We start from the raw sequence: 12,606 nt of genomic DNA on the forward strand, positions 1-12,606 counted from the left end.
ATTTTCCACGCAGCGCGATTGCGGTGGGGTTTACATAGCGCGATCGCGCTCCGTTTTTTTTCTTTCACTTTGTGTGGCAAGAAAAGTTAGGTTAGGAGTTTACAACGCAAATAGCTCCAACTCGAGCAAATGCCAGCCCCGTTGCATTGAAAATGCTTGTCGATATTCTCTCCACATCTAATACTAAGCATATTTATTTTATTTATTTATTTGAAAGCCACAATTGTTGAAAATGCAAAAACCTAAGCTAAACTAGGAAAAATAAATGCAGCTGCCATGCACATGTCAGACAACACAAACTGGCATTCTAACAACACTACACACCAGCAGACATAGACATTTTACGATGTGCTATACCACAGCATGTACTCATATTGACAAAGCAGAAAAACACCTCTACTGTGTAAAATGTGTTACCTTTTTGTTGTCATCCAATACAGTGTTCATGCTTTCAATCCAGAGTGTATCAATTGGACCATCGAAAACTACCCATTTGCGCTCTGTTGTTTCAGACAAAGCAAATTCACGGAAAGTATTTGCAACAATACCATCAGTCCACTTGAAATGAAAAAGAGAGAAAATGAAATATTGTTAATGTTTTTGGAATACTAATGGACAATAGGTTCATGCATCACACTTTCAGGAGGTAGGCAAGTGTTAAGCATTCACCTCAGATTCTTTAACCATCAGGTGAGCTGGAACACTGTTAGTTACCCATGTAGAGATGAGCTACTATATAGTGCATATTTTTAGATTGCACAGTCAGAGAACACTCTAGGGATTTGAGGGTAAGATGGTTCAAATCAGATGTACAAGTGTGATGTATGAATATGTTCCTAAACCCTAATTGTTTTCAAAAGGTAAGGCATCCAAAGCCTGACCTTATCATGAAGATAAATAGTCATTATTCCATCAATATGTTCAACTACAGGAAGACTTGAGGTAACCAATGTTACACTTATGATGCATTAGATACATGAAAATGTTGGATGAATGACGTAACTCAATAGAAACATATTTAATAGGGATGTTGAATCGCTTATCTATTTTTTCTCCTGAACTAAGACTATTAAATGCTGTGAAACTAATAAATCAGGCAAAGCATCTGTATATCATTCTATAAATGAAACAGTTACAGCTCACATGCTACTATCCTTCAAGGCATTTTACAGTATTTCCCCAGCATTATGATGTACAAAATAGGCAACCTTAAACTTTCACAGTTAATTCTTCATTAATATGCAATTTGAGAACTACATATGTAAAATTGCTGAATAGTAATCACGTGCATTGAGTTTAAAGTGCACTCTGGAACAATCAAAAACACACACACATCAGGAACAAAACTAGCATTCATTTAACCCATTCATATCATGATTCATCAAACACATGCAGGCTACACATTTAGAGACTCTTTCCTACTGAACTCTCACAGTAGAAAATACAACCTTGTGAAAGTGGTCATGTTGAAGGTATCGATTGAACATCATGTGAAATCGAATCACATAGCACTCTGTGTTATTTACGACATCAGGACTGCTATTTAAAGGAGGAGAAATAGAGAAACCTGTCCCCATGAAAGAAAGAGCATTGCAACTGTTTGATTACAGCTTCTACATGGGTTGCAGAACAACCAGGGATAAGAAAGCTTTCACAATGTTACTGAAAAGGACCTTTTTGTGGTGAAATGGTTTCAAGAGAAAGCACAGAATGCTTTCCCTTTAAGGGTGACCTTGTCAGACAAAGACAGGTATATGTCATAAATATTAAAAATCAGAGATGTATTTTGTCTCTTTGAAGCTCAATGCGGCAATTAAAGTGGCATTAATTAAGACTACTTAAGAACAAAATGTGTAAAGGAAAGGGGAAACAGTGACTACTAGAAAAAGTATCTGATGGCTAACAAATTCAGACACAATTTTTGCAGATCCTTTCTTGAGAGCAGGTGCAAGTATAAACATGGAAATGTATTGAAGAGTGATTTACTTCTCTAAGACTTTATAGGAAAGTCGGAGTAATTTAGATTGGTGGTAGGATATTGATTTTGATGAAACATTCATAAACACAAGGTTATAGGGAAAATGGTTTGTGTACTGTAAAGCTAACTCTTTAGCAACCATGGTTGCAGTTCATCCATGGAAGAGAGGATAATTTATGATGCCACTTTTCTGCCCCTTAATGTGCAGTTCTAGATTAAGCTTAACAAACTTTTTACTGACCATATACAGGTGGTTTGAGTCCCAGAAATTAAGGGACCGGATGGGGTTTTAAGAATTAGTGAACAGTTACTACTGTGAATGAAAGTCTGAGTGACACTGTTGATAAAGTGATGATAAAAATTAGTCATAACCCAGGAAAAACGAATAACAATGGTAATTCCAGGAATTCAGGCTCTCTGATGATCACACTTCAAATGTTGATGTTAGATATCTAAGAAGACACCTAGGGGATAATTTAGAGCTTGGGGATTGTGACATACACCAAAAACTGGTGTATGTTATAGCTGCCCTGTACATAGGGTGAACAGATCATCCCGAAGGTTTTGGTGCATTGACCAAACTCTAAATTACGCAAAATCATTCAGATTCCACTTGTGTAGAGCTCAGTGCACCCTGGTATGCATGAGGGCATATTCTTCTCTACTGCCAGAACAGACTGTGACAAGACACACGTTTTGACTTAGGTCCACAACTCACACAGCTATTGTCAGCCAACAGAAAGTGTGCAATAGCATTCACTTACCTACTGAGGAACAACAACAATGTACGTCTGTCTCTGCACACCAAACTTGCATCTCATGAAAAGTATTGAATAAAGCTCTCCTCAGAACCAGAAAAAAGGATGCATTTCTTCCTCCCACTTCCCTCATTCTGGCATGTGGGAGAAAAGGTTTCTTACCCGTAAAACTAGTTCTCTTCCAGAGGAATTCTCATCAAAGTCATAAGTACTGAATCATCCCACTCACATGTGAGATCCCAGAGCACTTTGCAAAATATATCTATATATGCACAAGTACATTTAGCAGACCAAAAAACACATATACAGTGAAAATAATAGGATTTGCAGTCTCTAAAGGATACAACTGACCAGATTTTATTTATGTTTCATTTTTAAAAATATCTCTAACTCAAGTAATATACTCATTGACTCTACGATGACTAGAAATATCTGCCACAAAGATCTTTTTCTTTAAGGAAAAATAAAGGGACTGCAGGGCAATGCATATAGGCTGAACAGCTAAACATTAAGGCTGGTACTGAACGTTTAAGAGCCTCACCCTTTCACTAGTGCCCAGTCATCCATCCCAGATGAGAATGAGGTCAGCTCATTTTGACAGAGGCAAAGATCATGGAAAAAGTATAGAGACTTCTGTTTCAAACTCCTAGCAAAGGAGGTGGGAGGGTTGCTAATGACTTTGGTGAGGATTCCCCTGGAAGAGTACTGGGATTACAGATAAGACTTGTTTCCTTCTCTACCAGAGGTTCTCATCAATAATCATATGCACTGAATAAAATAGCATAACAACAAGAATTGCAAGCAAGAAGGAAAAATCAGAAGTGTTACCACAGTTACTTCAAAGGATTTCTTAAAGAGGTGCGACCCAATTAAGCATCAGCTTTTGAATCTGGATTCAAACAATAGTGTCTGGTAAAGATATGTATTGATCTACATGTAGCAGCATTTTTAATATATTTCTAAAAAAAAGACACATTTCTTAGTAGAGCCATAGCTTTTGCTTTTTTTCAATGTGCAAGATAAGGGGATATCCCAGAACGGCTTCAGATGTTTTAGCATTGCCTTTGTAGTTAGATTTAGCCAATATCAAAAAAAGAATTAGCTTTTAGGTTAGATCAAGCGCTCCTGCAAAATACTCTCCAAGGAGCATTTTAAAGGCGTAGTCATACTTGAAGCATCCTAATATAGGAAACACATACCATGAGTGTCAATTGTATCGTGACATACTGAAGAGAAAAGTTTAATGTGCAACAAGCATTAAAGAATGATACTTGATTATACGTAAAGGAGAGTAGCTAAAGCAATGCAGCATTCATGTTACGTGCCCAAGAAAAAAGTATGCTGTGCAAATAAGCAAGAAGGAATATCCCTTCTGCAAAGTGCAATGTGCAAGATACAAGACACACAGTAAAAGACACTGAGGTGAGGTAACAGCGGCTGGAGAGTACGCAAGAAGGGATATCCCAAGGGTACTTTAAGTGTGCCCTTCGGGCGTTCTACAAAGTGCAATGTGCAAGATACAGAACACGCAGCAAAAGAGCTAGAGGCAAAATAACAGCAGCGCAGACGTACTCCACTCGAGGATTAGCTTGAAGTCGAGCAATTCAGAGCGGCGCCGTCAATAAGTGATTCAAGTATTACATGGAAGTTAGGGTGAACAGATAGTAAAGCTGAAAATGTAACTGTCATGGTTTTTGTGCGATTTATCGCAAGCCCATACCTCACAACATATGCATGTAGGATAAAAAGGTGACTCTGGAGACCAATCTTGGCCTGACTAAGAAGCACAAGCTTGTCTGTGTTTGGAAGTGGGCCATGTGGTTGCCTCACAATTTAGGAGGATAGCAATTTGCTTTGTTGAGGGACTCTGACAGATCAAGGATATATAAGTTGAAACGCAGAGGAGTGGGCACGTGAACATGCTTTAGCCCTGCTTTAATAGTAATCTTCCTCAATATGCAAGAACCAACCCCCAGTTTTACCTGCACCCAGATGTTAGTATACAGCAGCTCAACTGATTTCAATAAGTTAGCTGGTAGACCCCAATCCTGAAATGTACACCACAACCGGCCTCTAGGTATGCTGTTAAATGCAACTTTGAAGTCTACAAAGGAGTAAAGCGCAGAGCCACATTTGAGTTTCGTCGCACAAGAGGGCCAGCACCATCAAATTGGAGGTGGTGCCACAATTGTCCTTAAAGCCGCACTGGTAACCGAGTCTTGAGTGATGCAGTATGTGAGGTCATAAGCAGTGCAAGGCGGGGGCACAAGTTATAACTGTAACTGGTGAATTTCTGTGATTTGTTTAGTTATAAACTTTATGTTGGCACTGAAATTTTTATCTAACTATAACGCCACTGTAACCTTTGTTTTTTTCCTGTGAATTTCTAAAGTTTTTTTAAAGATAAATTATGACATAATTAAAATTCCTAGCTATAACATCACTTTAACCATTGTTTTTCTGTGATTTTCTAGGATTTCTTTATTTATTTATATTATTATTATATATATAATCTATATATTATATACATATATATATATTGATATATATATGTATATATATATATATATATGTATATAGACACAGACATATATACATATAGACACACACACACACACACACACATATTATATCATTACCATACAAAAAGCCAACACCACCATGCACAACTGAGTTGGTTGTAGGGCATGGCCTGCAGCAAGGCCCTACATCCAAACCCCTGCAAGCAGGCAAACCCCTGCCGAGGGAAGTGGTAGAACCTCCCCCTCAGAAAGACACTATTGTTCCTGGGGCCCTTTCTTTTTAAAAACGAGAAGGGCTATGCACAGCCTCATCTCCCCAAGTCCCTATTAGCCCCGGGGAACCCATCTCTTCCCCCAAAGTAAAAAAAAAGGTATATTAATAGGGGAGGAGACGTATGAGGTTATCACCCTACCCGAGCCTTAAGAGGCCTCAGGGAAACCCTCCACTAGGGCCAAATACATTAACATTAGGGGGAGAGGCCATGTGACCCAGCCTAAATGGGACCCGGGATACCATCTAATGGGGCCATACTTTAATTATTGGGGAGGGGGACATGTGGCCCCTCTCCCTGAGCCTTAAGAGGCCCCAGGGTCCTCATCCTCAGGGCCAAATACTTTTACAATAGGGGAGGGAGCATGTGGACCACCTCCTTAAGCCACAAAGGGCCCAAGGATGCCATCCCAGGGGCCATATCGTAATTATAGAGGAGATGCGTGGCCTTCCTTCTCCAAGCCTTAGGAGGGCTTGTGGACCCCACCCCCTAGGGCCACTCCCTGGGGCCAATTATCATAATTAAGGGAAGGGGGGGCCGCACATCCCCCCATTCCCAAGCCTATTGTGGTCCCTATGGATCCCATTTCCTGGAGCCATATATCATAAAAAAGGAAAGGGGAGGGAGGCATGCAGCCCCCCCCCCACCAAGACTTATTTGTCCTCCAGAAACCCCATCCCTGGGGCAAGACTCTATTATTATACTGAACATTATTAATCCCTAGAGACCCCATCCCCTGTGGCCGAATGCAATACTGAAGGGGAAGGGCATGAAGTCCCCCGCCATGAGCCTTTTTGGACACTGGGGAATCCGTCTCTCAGGGCCACAGGTGGTTGTCCCATGGAGGCAGCTCTCTTTTTATGCTCCCTCCAGGTGGGAGCAATATCTGTTTTCCGGCCCTCAGGTATGCAGTCAGGGAAACAGAAGTCTCCTACCACCAGGCGGGAGCATGTTTTAATCTCCCGCCCAGTGGGAGCAGACATGCGTTTCCTTCTCGCTTTTGCGGGCAGGGAAGGCATGTTTGCTCCCACCTAGTGGGAAGTGCTCTCTCCAGGTGGGAGCAAATACATTTCCCTGCTTGCACCAGTGTGGCAGGGAAACTATTCTGTCCAGGGGTGGGCTTCCCGGCACACAGTACTTGAGCCAGTCCTGGGGATGTGGTCCCCAGACCTTTAGAGGCTCAAGGAAGGGTAGGAGAGTGCCCCCTTCCTTTTTAAGTTATTTTATGGCCCAGGTGGATGGGCCGTGTGCTCCAACTTTTTTGTTGAAAACACCCCTGGAATGAGGTTCCGGTTCCACGGCTCCTCACATTTGGCTTGTTTCCGGCCACAGGGGATGGGGTTCCTGGGGCCACAAATCTGGCTCATGGGGGGTGGGCTCACCTCCTTCCCCTTAAAGTATCTGGCCATGGAGGATGGGGTCCCTGGGGCCCAAAATGGCCTGGGGGGGGGCTACTCACGCCTCCTCCCCAACTATTTCTTGGGCAGCAAATCCTGTGGGGGTCAGAGAAAAACAAACAGATATTTTTTTTATTTTGACACCAACAGCGGGTCCCTCTGGGTCTCCTCGACAGGGGCTGGGGCTGCCCCCTAAATTATATTTATTTTAAAACTTCAGGACAGGGCTCTACGTTCTGGAGTCCTGGAATGGCTGCCAGCAACGTTTTTCTCATGTTGCTGGCAGGCAATCAGAGTGCTGCTCTCGTGGCAGTTTGACTTCTGCAGGAGCAAATTAGCCCAAGGGACGAAAAGCTCCCTAGGCCAATCAAAATGCTCCATTTTTAGATTGGTGCTTCTGCAAGAGTCTCTCGATCCTCTCGTTGATCCAACCATCCAGCTATAGAAATATTTTTTTACCCTTAATTTCTAAAACAGTGGTTCCCAACCTGTGGTCCGGGGACCACTGGGGGTCCACAAAGCCTCCTCAGGGGGTCCGTGACTGCTTAGAAAATTAAATAATATTAACAGATTAGGTCCTCAGCTTTCAGTAATGACTCAGTGGGGGGTCCCCGGATTCCAAGAAAGATTCAGTGGGGGTCCCCGGGCTCCAGTAATGATAAAGTGGGGGTCCACAAAATTCAAAAAGTTGGGAACCACCGTTCTAAAACACTACTGAAAGGATTTACACTAAATCATACTCTGAGGACCAAGATCTAGCTTCCTGCCAAATTTGGTGTAATTTCGTTCAGCAGTTTTTGCTGTAGCCCTTCTCAAAGAAGTCCATGGAAAATGCATGGGGATATTGTGTTTTCGGACCTCTCTTGTTTCTCGACCCTTGCATCACGGATCACCCCAAAACCTTCCATGCACAAACTAGTCAAAAAGGGGAACCCTTTTGAGAGAGTTTTGTGCAGATTTGTCAAACTGGGCCAAATTTATTAGCATTACAAAAAACACTTTTCCTGTGGGGGAGCAGCTGACCTAACTATAACTACCTAGTTGTGACTGCCACTGGATAAATAAATAAATAAAAAGCATTTTTTGTTTTGCTAATAACTTTGGTGCCGTTTGACGAATCTTCAAAAAACTTTCCAAAAAAGGTGCTACTTTTTGACTAGCTGCTAATCCCCGTTGCTTACGGCCAAAGGCTTTGTGCATTGCAGGGGTGGATGGTTATAGGGGTTGGCTGCAGCAGACCAGGCCCTGGGGCCAACCCCCACAGGGCACGGCCAAAGGCCATGCACAGTGCAGGCTTGGGTGGACACAGGGGTTGGCCACAGGCCCTGCGCCCAACTGCTGCAGCACACGGCCAAAAGCCATGATTGGATTAACGTAAAGTAATTAATTACTGTATGTTAAAAAAGCATAGAAATTCACTGAAAAAAACAAAGGTTACAGGAACATTATAGTTGGAAAATAGAATTAAAAAAAAATTCACTTAAAAAAAAATAATGGTTTCAGGAACGTTATAATTGGGCTCACATTTTAAAAGTACCAAACCATAGAAATTCACCTGTTATAGTTAGAGTTATCTCAAGAAACTATAACTTGTGCCCTACGGTAACTATAACTTGCACTGCTAATTACACCACAAATTACAGCACTCAAGACATCTTTGATAACATTGGTTATATCAATGTAGTATTTGCAGTCCATTTTTGGATGGAAAAACTGTGCATGGTGGGGTTCATTTCTGCACTGCCCGATATTTCTTTGCTCCCACGTACCCCACAAAGAGTTGGTCATCCTCACGGAACTCTTTTGTGAGGTCAAGGTAGAACATCAACGTTCTTTTTGGTCTTCCTTAGAGGGATGCGGTAGAGCAAACAGGGCAGGCAGGGTGATGTTCTTACCCAGGAGAAATAGGGTCACCACGTTAGGGAGGAAAGGGACGCAAGTGCGAAGCACTACCCTGTCCAAAAACATGGTGAAATATGGAGGTTTTGACGAGAGAGCCTGTATCTCACTCATCCTCCTTGCAGATATTATTGTACTAAGAAGGCTGTCTTGATGGTGAGCAGCCAGAAGGGGCAATTGTGTAAAAGCTCAGAGGGAGTGCACATAAGATGGGTGAGAACCAGATTTGTGTCCCACTGAGGCATGATAAAGGGTGCAGGAGGAAACATATGTACAAGCTCTTCTCTATTTACAATAGGAGATTTGAATAATGAAGTCTGATTGGGCAGCTGAACAAAAGCCAATAAGGCAGAAAGATAACCCTTGATTGTGCCCAGTGCAGAGCCCTACTGGGCAAGGGATAAGATAAAGAGAAGAATGTCATAGAGAGGAGCAGAAAAAGGGTCAATAGATCTTTCTCTACATTACTTTACAAAGCGTCTTGGTTGAGGGACGCGTGGCTGCCAGAATAATTTTACAGACTTTGGGAGGAAGGCTGAAGGTTGTCAAGTACTGCCGCTCAATCTCCATTCATGAAGCCGCAGAGCTGACAGGTTCAGATGAAGAACCTTCCCCTGCTGTTGCGACAGAAGATCTTCCCAAAGGGGCAGCCTGATCGGAGGACTGATGCTCATTTTCTGAAGCTCGGGCTACCAGACTCCCCATGCCGAGTCCAGAGCCACAAGGATTACTTGGGCCCGGTCATTCCTGATCTTCTTGAGAACTCTGGGCAGAAGGGGTATGTGTGGAAATACATACAGGAGGCTTGAGCTCCACTCGGAAGAAAAAGTGTTGCTGAGAGAGTGCCGCCTTGCAAACTCCAACGCGCAATACGGCTGACATTGCACATACTCTGAGGAGCCAAACAGATCTAATCAAGGCGCTCCCCGCTGCTGAAAAAGTCCTTCTGCCACCTCCAGATGGAAACGCCACTTTTGATTGACTAGGCATCAACGGCCAAGTTCGTCCAATCTGGCGTTCAGAGAACCTGCCAAGTGTTGAACCACCAGGGATATGTCCTGCTGTTCTAGCCATGTCCAGTAAAGCAAAGCCTCTTGATAAAGGGTCCATGACCCCACTCCGCCCTGCTTGTTGCAGTACCACATTGCGGTGATGTTGTCCGTGAACACCTGCACTATCTTCCCTATGATAACAGGAAGAAATGCCTTCAATGCTAGTCGGATCACCCATAGCTCCAGTAAGTTGATACGGAGTCCAGATTCCACCGGAGACCAGAGGCCTCTGATCTCCACCTCTCCCTTGTGGGGACTCATCTCTCACTACTGTAAAATCTGGTTGGGGAAGGGAGAGGAGTCTGCCTCTGACCCAATTGTGGTTCATTAACCACCACTGCAGATTGTTTGCAGTTCCCTCCAAGTTCTGAACCATGTCCCTGATGCTCTGCCACTGGAACTTCAGGTCCCAGTGCAAAGTCCTCATATGCCATATGGCATGTGGCATGTTTTATTAACATGATGCAGGAAGCCATGAGGCCCAGCACCCTCAGAGTCTGTCTCACCGAAATCCAGGATAGAGACTGAAACAACAGTATCATAACCTGAACAAAGGAAGCTGGCCTGGTATGTGGTGGGTACCTATGATACCTACACCTTATATCAGGTCCAGGGTTCCCTATTAGTGAAGTGCAGGCAGTGTATAGAAGCCAGGCTGTCTAGAGGTGGCTGTGGATGAGCAGCCAAGGCTTATCTAGGAGACATGTAAAGTTCATGCAATACCACTATAGTCACACAGCACTTACACACATGAAAGAACAACACAGTGTTACAAAAAAAGGTACTTTGTTTAAGTAACACAATTACCAAAAGTACTAGATAGGCAACTCTCCAATAGGAGGTAAGCAAAACACACAAAATCAGTAATCACACTAGTAATCAGAAATAGGCATAAAAAGCAATAGAAAACAGTGCAATAGCAATAGACAATAGTGTCCTTAGGGGAGCCCAAACCATACACAAAAACATGGAATGTGAATGCAGGCCTCCCACCCAGGTAAGTGAAATCTGTAGAGGGGAGCTGGAGGAACTAGGGGCTCCAAAAGGTAAGTACCACAGTGTCCCCCAGCGACCAGGAAGAAAGGAGTAAGTTTCTGTTTTTTCCCAAAACCACCAAACAGACTGAAAAGAAGGCTAATGCACCACCCAGACAAGACTGCAAGAAACCAGCAGTGGATTCTGAAGAAGGAAGACCAAAAAGAGAAGGGGACCAAGTCCAGAACTCATGGAAGTGTCCAGTGGTGGCATGAGCCACTACCCACCCGTCTGTGGTTGTAGGAGTTGGTCGACAGTAGGACGAAGACAGTCAGCAATGCAGCCCTGGAGTCGGTGATGAATTTCTGGAGGATGCAGTCAACGTCCCATGCCGGATGGAAGAATGCAGTCTGTCTGTGGTGTGGAAAAGCCACCAACAAGCCTTGGCAAGGGCAAGAGTCACTGTAGACAAATAGTGGAGCTGCCGGGGACCAGCAATGTCCAGGAGGACTCAACCCACAGTTCCAGTCCCTCTGGGACAGGGGAGTTCCAGGGGGCCACCAGCAATGCAGAGAGTCCAAAGAAGAAGAGGCAGCCACTACAGAAGACCCACTTGAAGAGGACCCAGGAGCCGCAGAGGAGCCCACGCAGCATAACTGAAGAAGGGTCCCAGGGCGCAGGAGAAGCATGCAGAGGGCTGTACGTCACAGAGTAAAGTGCTGGGGACTGGGGCTACATGGAGCTTGAAGGTCCCTTGGAGGAGAAGCCAACAAGCCTTGGTAGCTGCAAGAGGTGCAGTGCATGGGGGTACTGTCCTGGGTGGGAAGGCAAGGGCTTACCTTCACCAAAGTTGTACTGCTGGCAGAGAGGACCAAGGTGACTACTCCAGACCACCACCTGTGATGCGGGATCCATGCAGCCAGTTGTCGTTGTGGTTGGTGCCTGCGGATACAGGGGAGTGATTCCTTCTTTCTCCTCATGCAAATTGAAGGCTTGCTGCCCTCAGAGGATGAGCAGCTGGGGGAATGTTGTAGAAGCTGGAAGGAGCCAGAGAAACAATGTTGCAGGACAAAGTCGCCCCTGGAGCTGCAGATTGTAGGTTCCTGTTCGGAGTTACCTTTATGTAGCTGGACATAGGTACCTATGTCCAGTACAGGTGTAAAATGGCATCCCTGCACTCATGAAGTCCATGAAAATGGAGCTGAAGTTCATGGGCGCACTTCTGCTCATGTAGGGGTGCCCTCACACACAGGTACCTGCACTCTGCCCTCTGGGCTTGGAGGGCCTACCCTAATGGTGACTTACAGTGACCTGGTGCAGTGACCTGCATCCTTTCACACAGGCTGCAATGACAGGGCTGCAGATACACTTTGTATGGGCTCCTATGGCTGGCATAATACATGCTGCAGCCCATGGGGTACCCCTGGTGCCCCAATGCCCTGGGTACCTTGGTACCAACCATATACTAGGGACTTACAAGGGGCACCATTGTGCTAAATGTGGGGTATTTGTGGTCCAAGCAACCAAGTTTAAGGGGAGAGAGCACAGTCACTGGCGTCCTGGTTAGTAGGATCCCAGTGAACACAGTCAAAACACACTAACAAACAGGCCAAAAGTGGAAGTAACCATGCTAAAAATAGGCTACTGGGGGCGTGTCCAAGATGGCGGCACGCTAGGACGTGCTCGTCCGCGCTCCGCCACCTCGACCCACAAAACTGCTCTTCGACCCGACCGGGGGACGCCTGGAGGCCCC

The 12,606-nt window shown here is 44.5% G+C and overlaps 1 protein-coding gene across 1 annotated transcript in view; it reads right to left on the reverse strand.

The window, feature by feature from the left end:
• The window catches only part of DNAH12 (dynein axonemal heavy chain 12), a 937,015-nt gene that overhangs the window by 537,069 nt on the left and 387,340 nt on the right, over window positions 1-12,606 (reverse strand). The window contains exon 32 of the mRNA XM_069206470.1: window positions 418-558. Coding sequence (XP_069062571.1) covers window positions 418-558 — 141 coding nt within the window. The remainder of the gene's footprint in view (window positions 1-417; window positions 559-12,606) is intronic.

This window comes from Pleurodeles waltl, chromosome 9 (assembly GCF_031143425.1).
Source record: "Pleurodeles waltl isolate 20211129_DDA chromosome 9, aPleWal1.hap1.20221129, whole genome shotgun sequence".
Taxonomy (NCBI): Eukaryota; Metazoa; Chordata; class Amphibia; order Caudata; family Salamandridae; genus Pleurodeles; species Pleurodeles waltl.